Source organism: Melanotaenia boesemani, chromosome 2 (assembly GCF_017639745.1).
Source record: "Melanotaenia boesemani isolate fMelBoe1 chromosome 2, fMelBoe1.pri, whole genome shotgun sequence".
Lineage (NCBI taxonomy): Eukaryota > Metazoa > Chordata > Actinopteri > Atheriniformes > Melanotaeniidae > Melanotaenia > Melanotaenia boesemani.
The window spans coordinates 30,889,196-30,904,081 of record NC_055683.1 but is presented as its reverse complement, the minus strand read 5'-3'; the positions used below and the strand labels follow the sequence as shown (position 1 = coordinate 30,904,081).

The 14,886-nt window shown below is 39.5% G+C and overlaps 1 protein-coding gene across 1 annotated transcript; it reads right to left on the bottom strand.

Annotated features, from left to right (window-relative positions):
- Positions 1–439: 439 nt before the first annotated feature.
- On the bottom strand, positions 440–11,679 carry stk17al (serine/threonine kinase 17a like). Its single transcript, XM_041973766.1, has 7 exons — positions 11,339–11,679; positions 7,902–8,114; positions 4,288–4,432; positions 3,375–3,501; positions 3,224–3,272; positions 2,755–2,934; positions 440–2,053 (listed from the first exon to the last, which is right to left on the bottom strand). The coding sequence occupies exons 1-7, from the start codon at positions 11,449–11,451 to the stop codon at positions 1,768–1,770; spliced, it is 1,113 nt and encodes a 370-aa protein (XP_041829700.1). The 5' UTR covers positions 11,452–11,679; the 3' UTR covers positions 440–1,767.
- Positions 11,680–14,886: the final 3,207 nt, after the last annotated feature.

Here is a 14,886-nt window from a genome sequence, read left to right as displayed (position 1 = left end):
TAATTAAAATACCTAACTTTTGGTACTAAAATGCTAAAAATGTATTTTATTGATTTTACCCTATATACAAAAGATGCACTGGATACATTTCAGGGACAAAGGCTGCACTGTGTACAAAAACACTCCTGTTGGGGAAATTGGGTTGCATGTTTTTTTTTACTAATTCCCTTTCAAAACATTTAAAATATCCATGTGGCCAAATGGAAAGCAAAGCTGGTTATCTCATAACTGAGGTCAAGTCAGAGGATTATTAAAACCAAGATTCATTGTCTAAAATTCATTGTCAAACAATTGTCTAGAAAAGTCATCCAGATAAATAAAGCAAACCTTAATGAGGTTGCTATCAGGACTTACAGTGCAATTAACAATTATATGTATATTGTCTTCTACTTCATCTCATAGTTAATGCAGCTATGAAAAATAACCACACACAGTTTAATACAAAAGCACATGTATTTTTCTTAGTTATGTTTTTGCAATGCATGCCATTAGGATGTATTTATTTTAACAATGTCCACAAGGACAAGTGCAAACCTTCCTGAAATTCAAGAGCAGAATACAACAGGAATAAGTAAAAGTTAATAAAGAAAATAAGTAAGACTTGATGTAAGAATTTGTTAACACTCTTACACTCGTTATAAAAAAATAAACAAAACAAAACTATATTTTACAGATGAAGCCAAATCACAATATACATTTCAGTATTTATGAGAAATCTTTCCAATTTCTCTGCTCCCGAAAATCTGAAGGCAAGTCACATTGATACATTTCTGGGCCATCAGTCAACCATGATATTCTGTTTCAACCTCACAGTTCCCTCTTACATACATCAGGAGCAAAAAATCTGGAGGCAACTTTGCAGTTAAGTACAAAACATATTGTGCAACTTGTGCAATAGCCAAAAACAACAATAACAAAAAGAAAAACATTAAAAATGAACAAATTAACAGTTTGTATTTGAACACAGAAGTGAGGTCAAAAAAGTGGCACTTTATAATTCAAAGGTCAGGTGACGAAAACATCGGGTGATGTAAAATAGTTAATATGTACAGTACATCGTGTGCCAAATGACTACGCTAGATGAGCCTCTGGTTTTTTTATACCAAAGTCCAAAAACAATAAAAAAAAAAGTGCTCGAAATTGTTCATAAACATGAGAATGCTACAACATCAATCTTAAACTCAGGCATTTATGTGGCTTTGAATGCTTAAGGGGTTGAGGTGATATAACACACATAAATAAACATAAAACAGTGAAACATTTAACCTCTGGCTTCAGCATAGGGACTCCGCTCTGTTACAATTCCTGTGTTAAACAAAGCCATTTTGAACGAAACTCTTCTCCTCTTGTTTCCCAGTCCAAAAGGCTAAATGGGTAAAAAAGAAGCCAGTGCAGGATTGAACAAGGTCTTAAGCCGAGTCCAGTTCAGTTCTGTCACTTTTAAGGCAGCAGTTCAGTCGTGCGACAAAGTCCTTGCATGTCTTCTCCCGCTCCCTTCTCAGCTATCCCTCCCATATTTCTCCTGTGCAATTCCTACAATCAGCACAGAGGATAATTCAAAGACAGTCCCACAAACACCCAGAGGTTTGAAACCACTTGCATCTCAGCTCACAAACATCACAGCAGTAGAGGCAACCAAGCATACAGCAGCCATAGAGCATGGTCCTGGTTCAGAAAGAGACCAAGAAGCTGCAGAGTCACTGGCTTCCAGCGTCTGCTCCGTGGAGTACGAAATCATCAAGTCTCTCCCCGCTTTAGAAAAATTGATCAGCAGATTAGCTCCTGCTGTATTTCAGTTCGCGTGGGGAATGGGGGCTCGCTGAAAGAGAAGGCATCACGACCCGCCTTCAGCTCACCCTGCCCCGGGCACATGAGGTATGACCCAATCAAGTCCAGATCGGGAGATGGAGCTGGGCTCTCAGGCTCCGACTCCGACTGGCTCATCTCTGGTTCGTCCAAAGAGGAGGCCGACCTCATGTGGAGGTGCGGTTGGGAGTGAGGATGGGAGTTCAGCCAGGGGTGATTGAGGCATTCCTCTGCCGTGGCTCTCTTCCTGTACACACAAACACAATAACACTGTGGATGAGTGGAAATTCCCAAAGAGTTTATATAACCAATGCATTGCTTGGATCTTCCGATTCACTCCATCCATTCTTACAGGTTGGCCATATTCCTTTTCAACACTGGGTTTAGAAAAACCTCAAAAACAACACTTTTTATCTAGATTTTCCCCCCCTTTCATTGCTTACTGATTACCAAAAAGCAATGAAGAATTTTGCTTTTTGCCAATACTACCATTAATCTGCTGCAGCTGACTGGAGATTGTGGCTCTGGATGTGAGACAGAAACTGCTGCAGTTTTTTCATACAAATTGCAGTGGAAAATTAAGGCCTTGGAGCTGCGGCAGTCCATCAGAATTAGAGTAAGAGTGAAGATAATTATAGCTTTTCAGCTTTTAGATTTTCTAACATGGTTACGTTTGCATTAACGTTTCATCGGATGTTTAAATCAAGATAGTGGACTTAATTCTCTTCTTTTTAAATGAGGACAGCTTGCGGCCACCAATTGCAACAAAGGAAATGACTTCTGACGCAAATCTCGTTACCACACACACTCATGCAAATGCACTTCCACCAGTTTTTGACTCACATCCTGGGTGCTTACGTCACCTCAAAGCAATGCTGATGGATAAGTTTCAGTATTACTTGTAATTGAACTCTGATTAGCTTCATGTTTACTGTAGAATGGTCTTACCTGGGGTTTTTTACCAACAAGGACTTGATAAAGTCAACAGCCAGGGAGGAGATGCCTTCAAATGTGTCTTGTGAGTAGTCCACATTGACCTGGGAGATGTTAAGGAATGTCTCCTGTTTGTCATCACCCAGAAACGGAGACTCTCCGGTCAGCATGACGTAGGTCAGGACCCCGATGCTCCTGTAACATGGTGAGGAAGGAGGAGACAAAGGTTACAGTTACAAACTGTTTTAAGACACATTTTAACAACTGATCTGGCTCACTTCCACAATGTTCCAGGTCATTAATCAGAGGCAAGTAAGAAACAAGCAAGCACTATCTTGTGGTCAAAGGTCTAGACATTTTTTGCATGTTTGTGAGTTGATGTCACTGTGCTGTCTGGCTCCATTTTCAGAGGAAAAGTGCAGACTGAAGGACTTTGCATGCCCTAAAATGAGTGGAAACAGTCTGACAAAAGTAGCACACTTACCACATGTCTGTAGCCGTGCTAATGGGTTCATAGTTCAGTATCTCTGGTGCTGGAAGAAAGGCACATGGAGCCAATTAGTCATGATATGTAACACTCGAAGTGAAAAGGCACAGGTGAATCTGGGAGTTTAAAAACTAAAAGCAGAACTTACCCACGTATTCTGGGGTACCCAGGATCTCCCTGACTTCTGTGATGTTGTCCATGTGTCTGGACAAGCCAAAGTCCACAATTCGAATGTCTCCAAGAGGCCTGGCACTGGTCAACAAGATGTTCTGGGGCTGGAGAGGTACATGCAAAGATTAGGCAAACATATGTAAGAAAATAAATTATTTTAAAATCATGCAGCCTGAATTATCTGTGTGAGTGAATTTTGTCATTTAAAGTAACTAGCCCTGAGAGGATTAGAGGTGTAGCTCATCATTCAGTGTTTGAGTTGCTGCTCTGAGCTCAGATCATCCACTAAGCTTATCAGGCAACACTGGAAACAGGTAGGGTATATATATCTATCAAACACTTGGATGACCTGTTTGGATAGTGTGTGTGTGAATACTGTTGTGTATATACAATTAGGCCCACTTTTGACCCAGGCTGGCCTAACGCCAGAGTTGGTTGGAACATACAAGATAGACAAAAAGAGGGAAATAAAGGCCAACTAGCAGTCTTGTGTCAGTAATGTCTGTCCAAACTCCAAAAGACAATCTCTTAAAAATATCAACATACACAATATGGTTTTAAAGCATAATTTATACTAAAGCAAAGATCTGGTGTGTTGGAATTAATTATTTATTCTAAAAGAAGTTACGCAATGTGTAAGAAGAAACCAGACACTTTATTAATTTAAAAGAAAAGTAACAAAATCTCAAAGACGATTGCCTTTTTACCTCGTGACCCATTAAAGAAAACATGATCGTTCTGCCAGGTTTCTTTACCAACCGAGTACTTGTGGGAACAGGGTTGTGACACATTGAATGAGATCTGGTTGCATAACAGCAATAATATCTTTTGCAGTCTAACCCTCAGGGGAAACTGTCCTCTTTTGTCATATTGCCGTTTATTATCCTTACTTTCAGATCCAGATGGACCACATTGTTTCGGTGCAGGAAGGCTACTCCATTCAGGATCTGCTTAGCCAGTCGTATCACATCTTTCTCTGTGAAAGCATCGTCGTTATCGGCCACGCATTGATCGAAGATTTCACCACCAGCAGCACTGCAAGAAAAGCACAGGAAGAAAACTGAATGGATAGCCTTCCAGAGGAGTTTAGTTTGGCTTACTTTCAGTTTTGATTGTTCATTTTAACTTATCATAATAAATTCTGTCTTAAAATGAACAAATATCCCCTTCCTCCAAGTTAGAATCACAAATACCAGCCAATCCCATTTATACAATTTTGGTGAGTAATCACAAATACCAGCCCATCCCATTTATACAATTTTGGTGAGTAATTTCCACTTTCTTAAAGATTGCATAACAGTCCGCCTAGTGGAAGGAACAAAGTCCATCCACATCTACAGAGTGCATGCAAGTCTAACATAAATCAATAAGATTTTAGGTACCCCACCTGTGAATGTACCTCTGTCTGCTCAGGGAATATTACTGAGATAAGAGTGGTTTTATCGGCTAACAGTAGATAAGACTGATTATAGCTTCACATATTACAACTGGACTCCAAAAACAGAAGAGGGAAGCCAAAGCAAACCATACCCAACTAATCACACCTTAGAACAGTTTGAAATACATGCAACTAATTATAAAAAGCCAGACAATGAGAAAAAGTGTGATGGGGATGGTGTCAGATTTGGTAACTGAACACTGTGTGAGCCTAAGCCTGCAAAATCTACACCTCGTTTGATCTAAGGGATTAAACATTTTTTGGGAATTTTGTTATTAGACACCTCAATGTTGACTTCGGATTTTTAAGGAAGGAATAGCCAGATTACTGTTTGATCTTTCCATAGTTGTGTAACAGTTAAGTAAGATGGAAACACAGTGGATTTTTGTTAGCTGCTACATCAGTCAGATCAATGCCTGAAGCTAACAGCTCACCCCAAAAAATACAAAACTACAACCATGTGTGGGGGATTTAGAAAGCACACATGCTCTTTATCTTCAGAGGAATACTTTGTGACCAGGCCCTGGCATGACTGTTACATAACTGGCAACTTCTAATCTCCTGTTAGACTCTGAGCCATGCTTTTTTTTTTTCTTTACTAACTTCAGCTGCAAAAATAAAAATATAGACATATTGTTTGAAGATATTGTTTTTTTTATAATCCTTATTTTCTTTTGCTCTGCACAGCAAATCTATGCCATCTACTTCTCTTGCAGCAAACATCTCTGAATCCCACCCATTTACTACTAGTTTCAGAAGAGTGGGCTCATTCTGTACAAAGAAACCACAGTTTGTTTACACTGATGTCTACTAAACACGTTAACTGGATTTAAGTGTTAAAAACATTGGGAAAAATTAACCAAGATCTGTAGGCTTAATATTAACTTACATTTACAGCTAATGTCTGAACATTTAAGGACCTGAAAAGACAATGTGCCTCACTAGTTTTATTAAGCTGTGAGCAGAGAACCCTTCAGAGATTTACAATCTTGATAAAAAAAGACAAAAACATTTTGTTCATTTTCAGCAGAGAACATATTTTCACCAAGAATGATTTCTTACTTCCTTGAAGTCTAAATGTAGTGATTTCCATCTTTCCAAGAAAGTACACGTGATCACTACTCTAGCATGTGCACACACATCCTTCACCGTGGCAACCCACAAGAATAAACAGATTACAGCCAGAATGTGCAAAATGTGTAAAAGCACAATGAGGCTAAATCATTTGAGGACATGAGTCAAGAGCAAATACGAATATCAAACCCTGAATGAGGAGAAAAAAAGGCAGAAAAAGCTGGAAAACAAATCATTCAAGATCTACAGGACAAACTATCTGATGAAAAGCTTCTTGGTTAATAACCAGACTGAGTGCTCATCAGGACCGTGTCAACCAGGGTCATATTTAATCTGTCAACCCCAGCCTGACTGCTGGCTGATCACTCACTCATGGAAGAAATGAAAACCTATTCTTCATGGGAAATTCACAGCGATAACCGTAAGATATTTTGTACGAAAAAACACATTTCAGGGCTCAGAAGTGATTTTTTAAGAACCATCTGTTAAACTCATCTTTATGTTGGAGGTTTCTGTGGTACTGACTCACACGGGACAGCACTTAGAAAGACGATGAAAACTCAGCTTCTGTCATTTCTCTGACATTGACGAGGATGTGGTTGCGGCTACAAAACGTCTATACTCACACAATACTTTATACCAGCATGGTGGTGTGCTACTTCTGGGTGCCTTGCTTGATGCTCACATTTAAACCCACAGGAAATGGAAAATAGTTTGCAGGTCTTGAAACTGGTGCGGAAGACAGTTTAGAGGTGTAGCTTTGCATTGTGAGTGCTTCTGCAGCTTTCAGGATACACGTACAGTGAAGTCAATAACTGACACTTATTAAAAAGGCTAATCAGTACTAAAATATTCTTCATATGCAGAAAGAGGAAGTGTGGACCTGTGCCGGCTGACCTCCTGCTATGTTTTTTCTGCAGGCATGGAGGGGTGAACTATGGTGTTACTTCCCCTCACACTTTACTAAAGGGTCAAATGCAGCTCTCGCCACAGAGAGACTTTTGTTCTGCAGAAGAATTCCATGTCTGGGATGGGAATGACTAGCAAGGACTGAGGAGGAAAAGGCCCTCTGCTGGGTCACCAAGCAGTACTGGAACAGGGTCAGGGCAACATGTTGCTAACGTAATTGCACAGTGTTATCTCCTTCTAATGAGGCGAGTAAAGCGATTTAAATGCTTAGTGACCTCTACAAATTCTAATTAAACTTTGTCATCAGAGCAGTCAGGTTGAGACTTGCTTGTTACGTCATATCATTTGGCCAGAACCAGACTGTCAGTATGACCTTGTTGTGTCTAACAGAGTTATTTGAGCCAAACATTTGCTAGACAACCTGCATAGTTGAGGATGACACACCAGCTTAAATATTGATAAGTGAGTTCTTAAAGTAGCACATAAATTGACTGATTTGTAGCTTAGTATTATTTTCTTTACAGCAAGCAGTGTGCAGTTTTGCCACGCTTGCATTTAAAGGGACAGTTCCTGTTATCTACTATGCTACTGTAACAAGAAACTAGATGCTGAAGCAAGACCGAGAAAAGCAAATGACTACAAAGAGAGAATTTCCATATAAGGCAGACTTCATGAAACAATAATGCAAGGCTGTGCATTTCCCTGTGTGTGTGCATACTCATACGGAAACATCAATGCTTTGCTTGTGCAAATGACAGCATTATGGCATGACGTATTCATGAGATTTCGTATGAGGCCTTCCCCAACTAACAGATAGTTATTACCCATAAAGAAGGAACTAAATGAATATGTTAGACTTAAACTACCAGAAAGGCCCTAGTGAAAACTTTTCTGAGTAATAAGTTAACTAAAGATTTTCACATTTTACAGAATGGTCATCACATTTTCCCTCCAAGGTTCAGACTGTATTAAGTGAGTAAAGTTGATAAAAGTTATTTCTATTACCACATTAGAGAGAGACTATGCTGAACAAGATACATTTTTCTTAGACTTTGAGGTCTGTAACATACAGTATTGACTTACCACTCCAAAACAAGGATGATTTCAGAGTTTGTTTCATAGACCTCATGCAGTGCCACCACATAGGGGTTTGCCTTAGCTGACTCCAACACAGCAATCTCATTCAAGATGTCCATGCGGCAGTCCGCTCCCTTCCGTCGCTTTCGCAGGAACTTGGCAGCATAGTGATTTCCTGAAGCCTTCTCAATGCACTTCTTTACAACTGCAAACTTTCCCCTGGGAAACAAAAAAAAAAAAAAGACCAAAAAATGTTATTAGCAAGGAGGCAGAAAAACTGCAACTGCATTTTCATTTAATTTTTTCTGCTCCAAATCCAAGAAGCTATTAGATTAAATTTGATCAAAACGGCTGCAAATTAAAGGCTAAAACCACTGGACTGTGCTCATGATAGTTAAACTATCAGGATGTGAAATATAATTTAAAATGGAGTAGACCATGAAAAGCTTGCCAAACAGCAATGGGTGCAACATTGGAGCTGAGATTACGGAACAGACCAGAGATAAGGGGGTTAAATGGCATCATTTGAAAATACTGACCGTTATTAAATGTTGATATCCTCTGCTAAAGAGGCGTTGTTAGACATTTAGTTAAGAGGTCCCTCCTTTCCCTCCTCTTTCTTTAGCCACGAGGAGGGTCTGACAGAAGTCAGATAAGCTTGACACTTTTGGCAAGAACTGCTGAAAGTGGGTAAGGACCTGATAAGGGGACCACCACTTTATAGGTCAAGCAAAAACAAAGAGATGCAGGATCTCGGCTACGAGATGTCACTTGTGAACCGAGTTAAAGAAAAGAGCATTTACTTTATCCAGTGCCATCACTTCCATTCATTTTTGTGAATATACATAGATGGATTCAAGGGTGGTGTTGAGGGTCATCCGTGGGTGTGGGCAGGATGTCCGAAGTGTGCAAAATTGCCACTCTGTGTCAAACTGGCACAATCGCAAGCTGTCCCTCCCACACTGATAATGAGGCCTTGTCCACTTCCCTTTCTTCACAGCTGACAGCAGCATAGACAAATGGAATTGTGTTGACGCCTACATCCAGACCCTCAGTCAGAGACCGATTCTCCTTTGACAGTCATACAAAAGCTGACCAGTCAGCTAAACACAGCGGCCTCGAGACCAAGACCACCCACCTGACCAAGGCTAGTTAGGGGGTCACTGCTGTTTTAGTCATGTTAGAGTCTAAACAGCATGCAAAATATGCATGCAGTAACCTTAACATAAATGCCCAACAGCTTAGTGAGCCTCACAATCACACAGCAGAAACCTTGGCAAACTGAACACAGAATGAAAAAAAGACTGAACAGGGCAGAGTCAAAAAGAAGAGGCCGAGCTAGAAGAGTCCAGTCAGCATGGTGCCAGTCAATTTCCCACACAGTGTTACTCCAAGACCACTGTGCTTCTGACCAAAAACAGCAAAAGTTTTGGCTCAAGTCTTATTTCTGTTTTGGCTCCTATCCTGGCTGCTGTGAGACCTGGTTCTCTGCTGTGCAGTCTCCCAGTCTTGCAGAATGGTGATGAGTCATTGTTCAGGGTGAAAAAGCAAAAACTGTCAGATGCTTTTCATCCTTAATTAGCCAAGTTCAGATCTGTGGGCTGGGAACTACATTTGGAGTGAAAAGAAATTACCAGTGACTGTGGAAAAAGAGCAACAGGAGGCCTTTCTGAGGTTGACAACAGGTCAGAGGTTGCTGAACAAGGCCATCTTCCAGCTGGCCTGTTCACAGTCTTTCATCCTTTTGATGCACAAAATAATTTGATTTTAAACATTAAGTTATTTTTCATTTTTCTTTTAGTTTGACCAAAACCTTTTGTTTGCTTTGTTAGATAAATAAATTTTGACCCACACTGAAAAGTGTTTTTTTTTGCCAGGCATTCTGTCAGGATCTGTTCCTATTATGCACATTATTGGTTCTAAATCTGTCCATTATCAATCATGTTCATTACTGTGAAACAAAACCAATTCCTCTCCAGAACTTGACCTGGTGATAATTTGATTGAGAAATTGGTTTCCTGTGGAGTCTGCATTTTGTCTCCCTCAGCAGGGCACTGACTCATGTCTGATGTGCAATGAGACATGACAGCTTTCACAGCTCTTATTGGCCTGCTTTACATACAGACTGACAAGCAACAAGAGTTCCTCTTCCTGTTTTCAAGTCAGCCACAACATTTTTTGTGCTCCTCTCTGAAGGAGACTAAAAAGCTAGATGATATGGAAGCTTTACCAACAAAACCAACAAGTCTGATAGTTTATTACAACCTGGAGAGATTTGTGCAGCTATGGGAACAATGGGAACAATAAAAGCTGGCACCAACAGGCTCTAATATGCTCAACATCCTAATATACAAACTATACTGATTTCCTGTCATGCAATACATACATTCCTTCCCTTAATGCGATTATGAGGCTTGATCTCAGGATGTTGTTGGGTTGAAACCATGGGAAAGGGAAGGAGTTTTCAGATACTCCAGCCAGTACCGCATAGGCAGCCTAAAGCTGACCCTGACTGGTGTCATGCATCTGAAAGAAAAACTGGCTATCAACAAACTCTTTATGTAGCTTGCCCTATAGGGAACAGAATTGAGGTGTTACAGATGCTGAACTAACACATATAAATAAATATAAAATAACAGCTGGAGCAGCTGTGTGTAAATTCAGCATTTTTCTGAGAAAAATAATCTAGTATTGCAAGGTGGGAATTGTCTGTTATCTGCATACCATTGTATTTCATTTAAACATCCCCACAAATTGCATTAACTTTAATAACAAGATGGAAAAACAGAGAAAGACTGACTGGTTAGAATATAAGTTTTAGGGCTTTGTTTTGACATTACAATTAAAACCTGATCAAAATACTAATTCAAACGAAATCTGAAATTTAACTAAAGATATTTGAGGGTTTTACTACTACAGTGCATCAGGATTTACTAGACCACACACGTGGGCATCAAACAAAAACAAGGTCCGTGGAGTTTCAAAACTCAGAATTGTTTCTTAGACAGCAAACATACTGTGAAATGTGGACAGCAGCAATTGAAAATGAAAATTTTAAAGACTCTGTGAGCATTCGGCACATCATTAAGTCATTATAAATATCTGTTGCATGAAATTTCAGAAGGAAATAATCGCCAACTTCCAGCCTAGCGCATTACCATTGCGCACTCCGGGTGCCAAGCGCTGCTCCTTCACGAGATGGAATGCGGGATTGTAAATGTTCAATTAACACGCTTCCCAAACACGTGCAGAAAGGAAATATATTATAATTATCCGATTTGTTTTGTATTAGCAGGATATTGTAGCAAAGTCCATTAACTGAGACAGCGCAAGAAAAATAATCAACATAAAATTCTGCAATTAATGCTTAAAATCTACGAAAAAACAAACAAACAAACAAACAAAAAACAAAAAAAAAACCAAAAAAAAAAAAAAACACTCACCTGCCAAGTTCTTTCCCTACCAGCTCATAACTGCCTGTGAATGGATCTTTTCTTATCCTGGTGTGGACTTGTGTCATCATTCCGTTTTTGTTCATTGTTGCAGAGTTTGGCATTAAAGTCGTGCCTTGAAATTAAACTACTTTTCTCACAATAAATACGACAAAGACGATTTTCTGGCCCCGCTCAAGTAAAAAGTTGCATGATAAAAAGAAAAGCAAGTCGATTTTAGCTAACAAAAGCTGTATGAAACCACCGGGTGATAATCCAGGTGAAACGCGTCCCTATTGAAAGGACGATGCGCTACACAGTCGGCGCGGTGAATTGGTTTGAGTGCTACTACACATTCCTGACAATAAACTCCTCGTCAGGGCCAACCCCCTGCGCTTGACGCTGAGCCACGGAAGCCAATGAATTTGCTGAACAGGACGGACCGAGCCAGCAGACAAGTGGTGGCAAGTGACAGAAGCTTATTAATGCAGGAACACAAACCAATATTTCTGTCTTTAGATATATATATTTTTTTCAGTTAGAAAGGTGACAACCCAGATAAATAAATATCGCAGACGCTCTTAATTTAGACGTGTAGTTCTTTTCTTAAGCTTAAGGAGCAGGCAAACCAAATAAGTATTTCCATGTGTATTCCAGAATAGGTTATTGGGACTTTACTCTTTCCATTTTTACTTCTAACCTCATATTAAACCTGCCAACCCCCAAACATTCTTTTTCTATTCAGTCCAACAAAACGCTGGTGTTCATATTCATTCTAAAACACAAGCATGAGCTCACACAGCATCTTTTGGCATTGTTGTTGGTATGTGTTCCCTGGCTGCCTGCTTTAGGTTTGGCTGTGTTGCAGGTGAGACTTTTCATTTTTCTGACACAAAGCCCAGTCATGAGTTTGAAACTGCCCTGCAGGTATGAGAGTTTCCCTGCACAGCTTTTATCATATCTGTGGGAGAATTGTTTGTATGTCTATTGAGCCTGTTTGTCATTTAGGAAGAATTCAAAGCATCCCATCAGACAACTCATTTGTATGCTGGGTACAGACATATTTTTGGAAAGTCCTGAAATGTTGCTGCATCAAGCTCTACAAGTTTCGGCTATATATTACATAAGGAATAAATAATCACACATTACAATGAAGCCATGACAGTTCAAATGAGTAACCTTTATGAGTAATATGACTTGCAGAGAGAGCTCAGGTGACAATGTGACTCCCTTAGTACCAACAGCCTTTTGAAAATAGGCTTGTGAAAGTGAGAAGCAGAAAGACTGAGGTTTGGACTGACACAAATGAAATAGCAAAGCTCCCACAGACCCACACAAGAAAGTCTTCCCCAGCTGGGTGTCAGTTCAGGACAAAAGTAACCAAGGGGGGGAGGCTGGGTTAGTATACAGTACAAATGATTGCATTGAACACTGTGAGATATTTCATCATTACCCTAAAATGAATTGTTGTATAGTAACGTTTTATCCAAACACTTAAAAGAAAAAGGGACAGTTTAAAATGTGCAAAGTAAAGATTACAAAAATGAAAAACAAATGCATGAAATAAAATAATTTCTCCAGTGTTTTTATAGTTGCTTCACAAATGCAGCTTTTATATTTTCAAAGTAGACACAAGCCCAGACTCTCCATGCTTCTATTTTTAAACTGAGATGAATAGTTGTTCTTATTGGATATAGAAGGAACAAAAAAAAAGACTACAGCTTGACAAAAATTTTTTGGATTGCTTTTATAGCTTGTGGCCAAGCACAAGTGGTTGGTCACATGCCCTGCGTGGCCATTATCTAGCAGACAGAGCAGGATTTGTCCAATCTTATCATACCAAGGTTATTTTGTTGCCGTAAACAGCAACTGATGTAAAAGTAACCTATTGAGAGTGGACATTCCTCAGGCCTTACAAAATCATTAGTGTCCAGCAACAAGGTTACATAATATGTTACGCCTCCTCAGATTGTTACCTTAAGTTTAAGTGAGCCCACAAAGCCTTGACCCTCCTTCTCTGCCAGGCTTCCCATTAAAGCCCAGGTCAGGGTTCAGAGGAACCACGTTAGTGAAGGAGCTCTACCTGGCCCCAGAGACCTAATGAAAACACATACCAGCGAATTAGCCTGCCAGCCTGCAGTTTAGCTAACATAAATATGAGAAGTTCAGCCGTGATCTGGGGGACACAAAAAAACTTTCTGAACCATTGAAACAAATAGGCCTTGTTATGACGAGGGTCAGAAAACACAGCTCTTGTTTTTTTACAAGGCCTGAACCATAAATTAACATTTGGATCTGCTCCAATAAGACGAATAAAACGGGTATTTTATGACTTTAAAAAAGGGTACATGTAGATGGGTATGCTATACATGTTCCAGCCATTGCCAGAACTTTTATTTCCATGTACAGAAACACAACAGTGACACATTGTCATCCCTTTGCTTGAACAGACCTTAAGTTAAATGCATTTGTTACTGTCAGAGAGCAACATTCTGATTAATTTATTTCAACGTTTCTGTTGACCTTTTAATGTAGAAAGCCATTCCTGTTTAGCTGTTGTCACATTTATCATATAAAATTGTTTTTATACAAGTCACATGCAGCCGTCATCCTCATGCAGGATGAGTGTGCAGAGGAGCTGCATGTCTGCCAAAGAGCTTCTGAAAATGAAGTAAAGGTTGAGGACTGAAAGGAAGAGGCGATCTAGTGTTTTTTTTAACTGACCATGAAAGCATTAGGGTAAATGCACACTGTTAAGACTCCCTTGGGTACACAGACAGTCTTTTGTCCACATTTTCAAAGATGTCCTTCTCTTGTTCTTTTGGCCATTCGTGTGTGAAGAGGGTGGTTTTTGTTATGTAAGCGTGTTTCTCCTGTGACACAGATCTGTAAAAATGTTTGCCCCTGTTCCATTATGAGATTGCTAGAAGGAGTGCACTGATATCAAGATCTCCTGTGTGTTAATATGACATACTTTTTTTTTCTGTTTGACCTATTTTCATGCTGAAAACATGAAGGGGATAAGAGGTCTTAATGGTTTATCTTGCACCAGGAAAAAGATGATTTTGTAAATAAAAATTCAAACACCTTTAAATTCTAAAAATGTCTGGTGGGTCTTTTACATTGCTCCAATATTCAGTGTACTTACAAATACAGCTGAATAAAGGTACACTTAAGAGTTCAGCTTGGCCAGTCAATCGGACCACAGTCCTTGTCCCAATGTACATGCACAAGAAATTAACTAAGATCTCGACTGAAGTATATACTGTATATTATAAGTTTCAACACCCTGGACTATGTGAAAATTTTCAAAAGTATTCTGTTTCTTCTAACATGAGGGAGAACATCACATATTCAAGGAGAGTCGATTTAATGCAGAGATGTTGTCTTTAGGTGGCTTAAATGTGATCATGTCAGATAAATCCGAATTTTTTTTGCCTAATCTTAATGGGTTACTTTGATCAGTTATTGAGGTGTTTTGGATGTCGGACAAAAGAAACAACAAAATGTGTGAATGAGACTAGCTTTTCTTCAAAATGATGCAAAATAATGGAACTTTG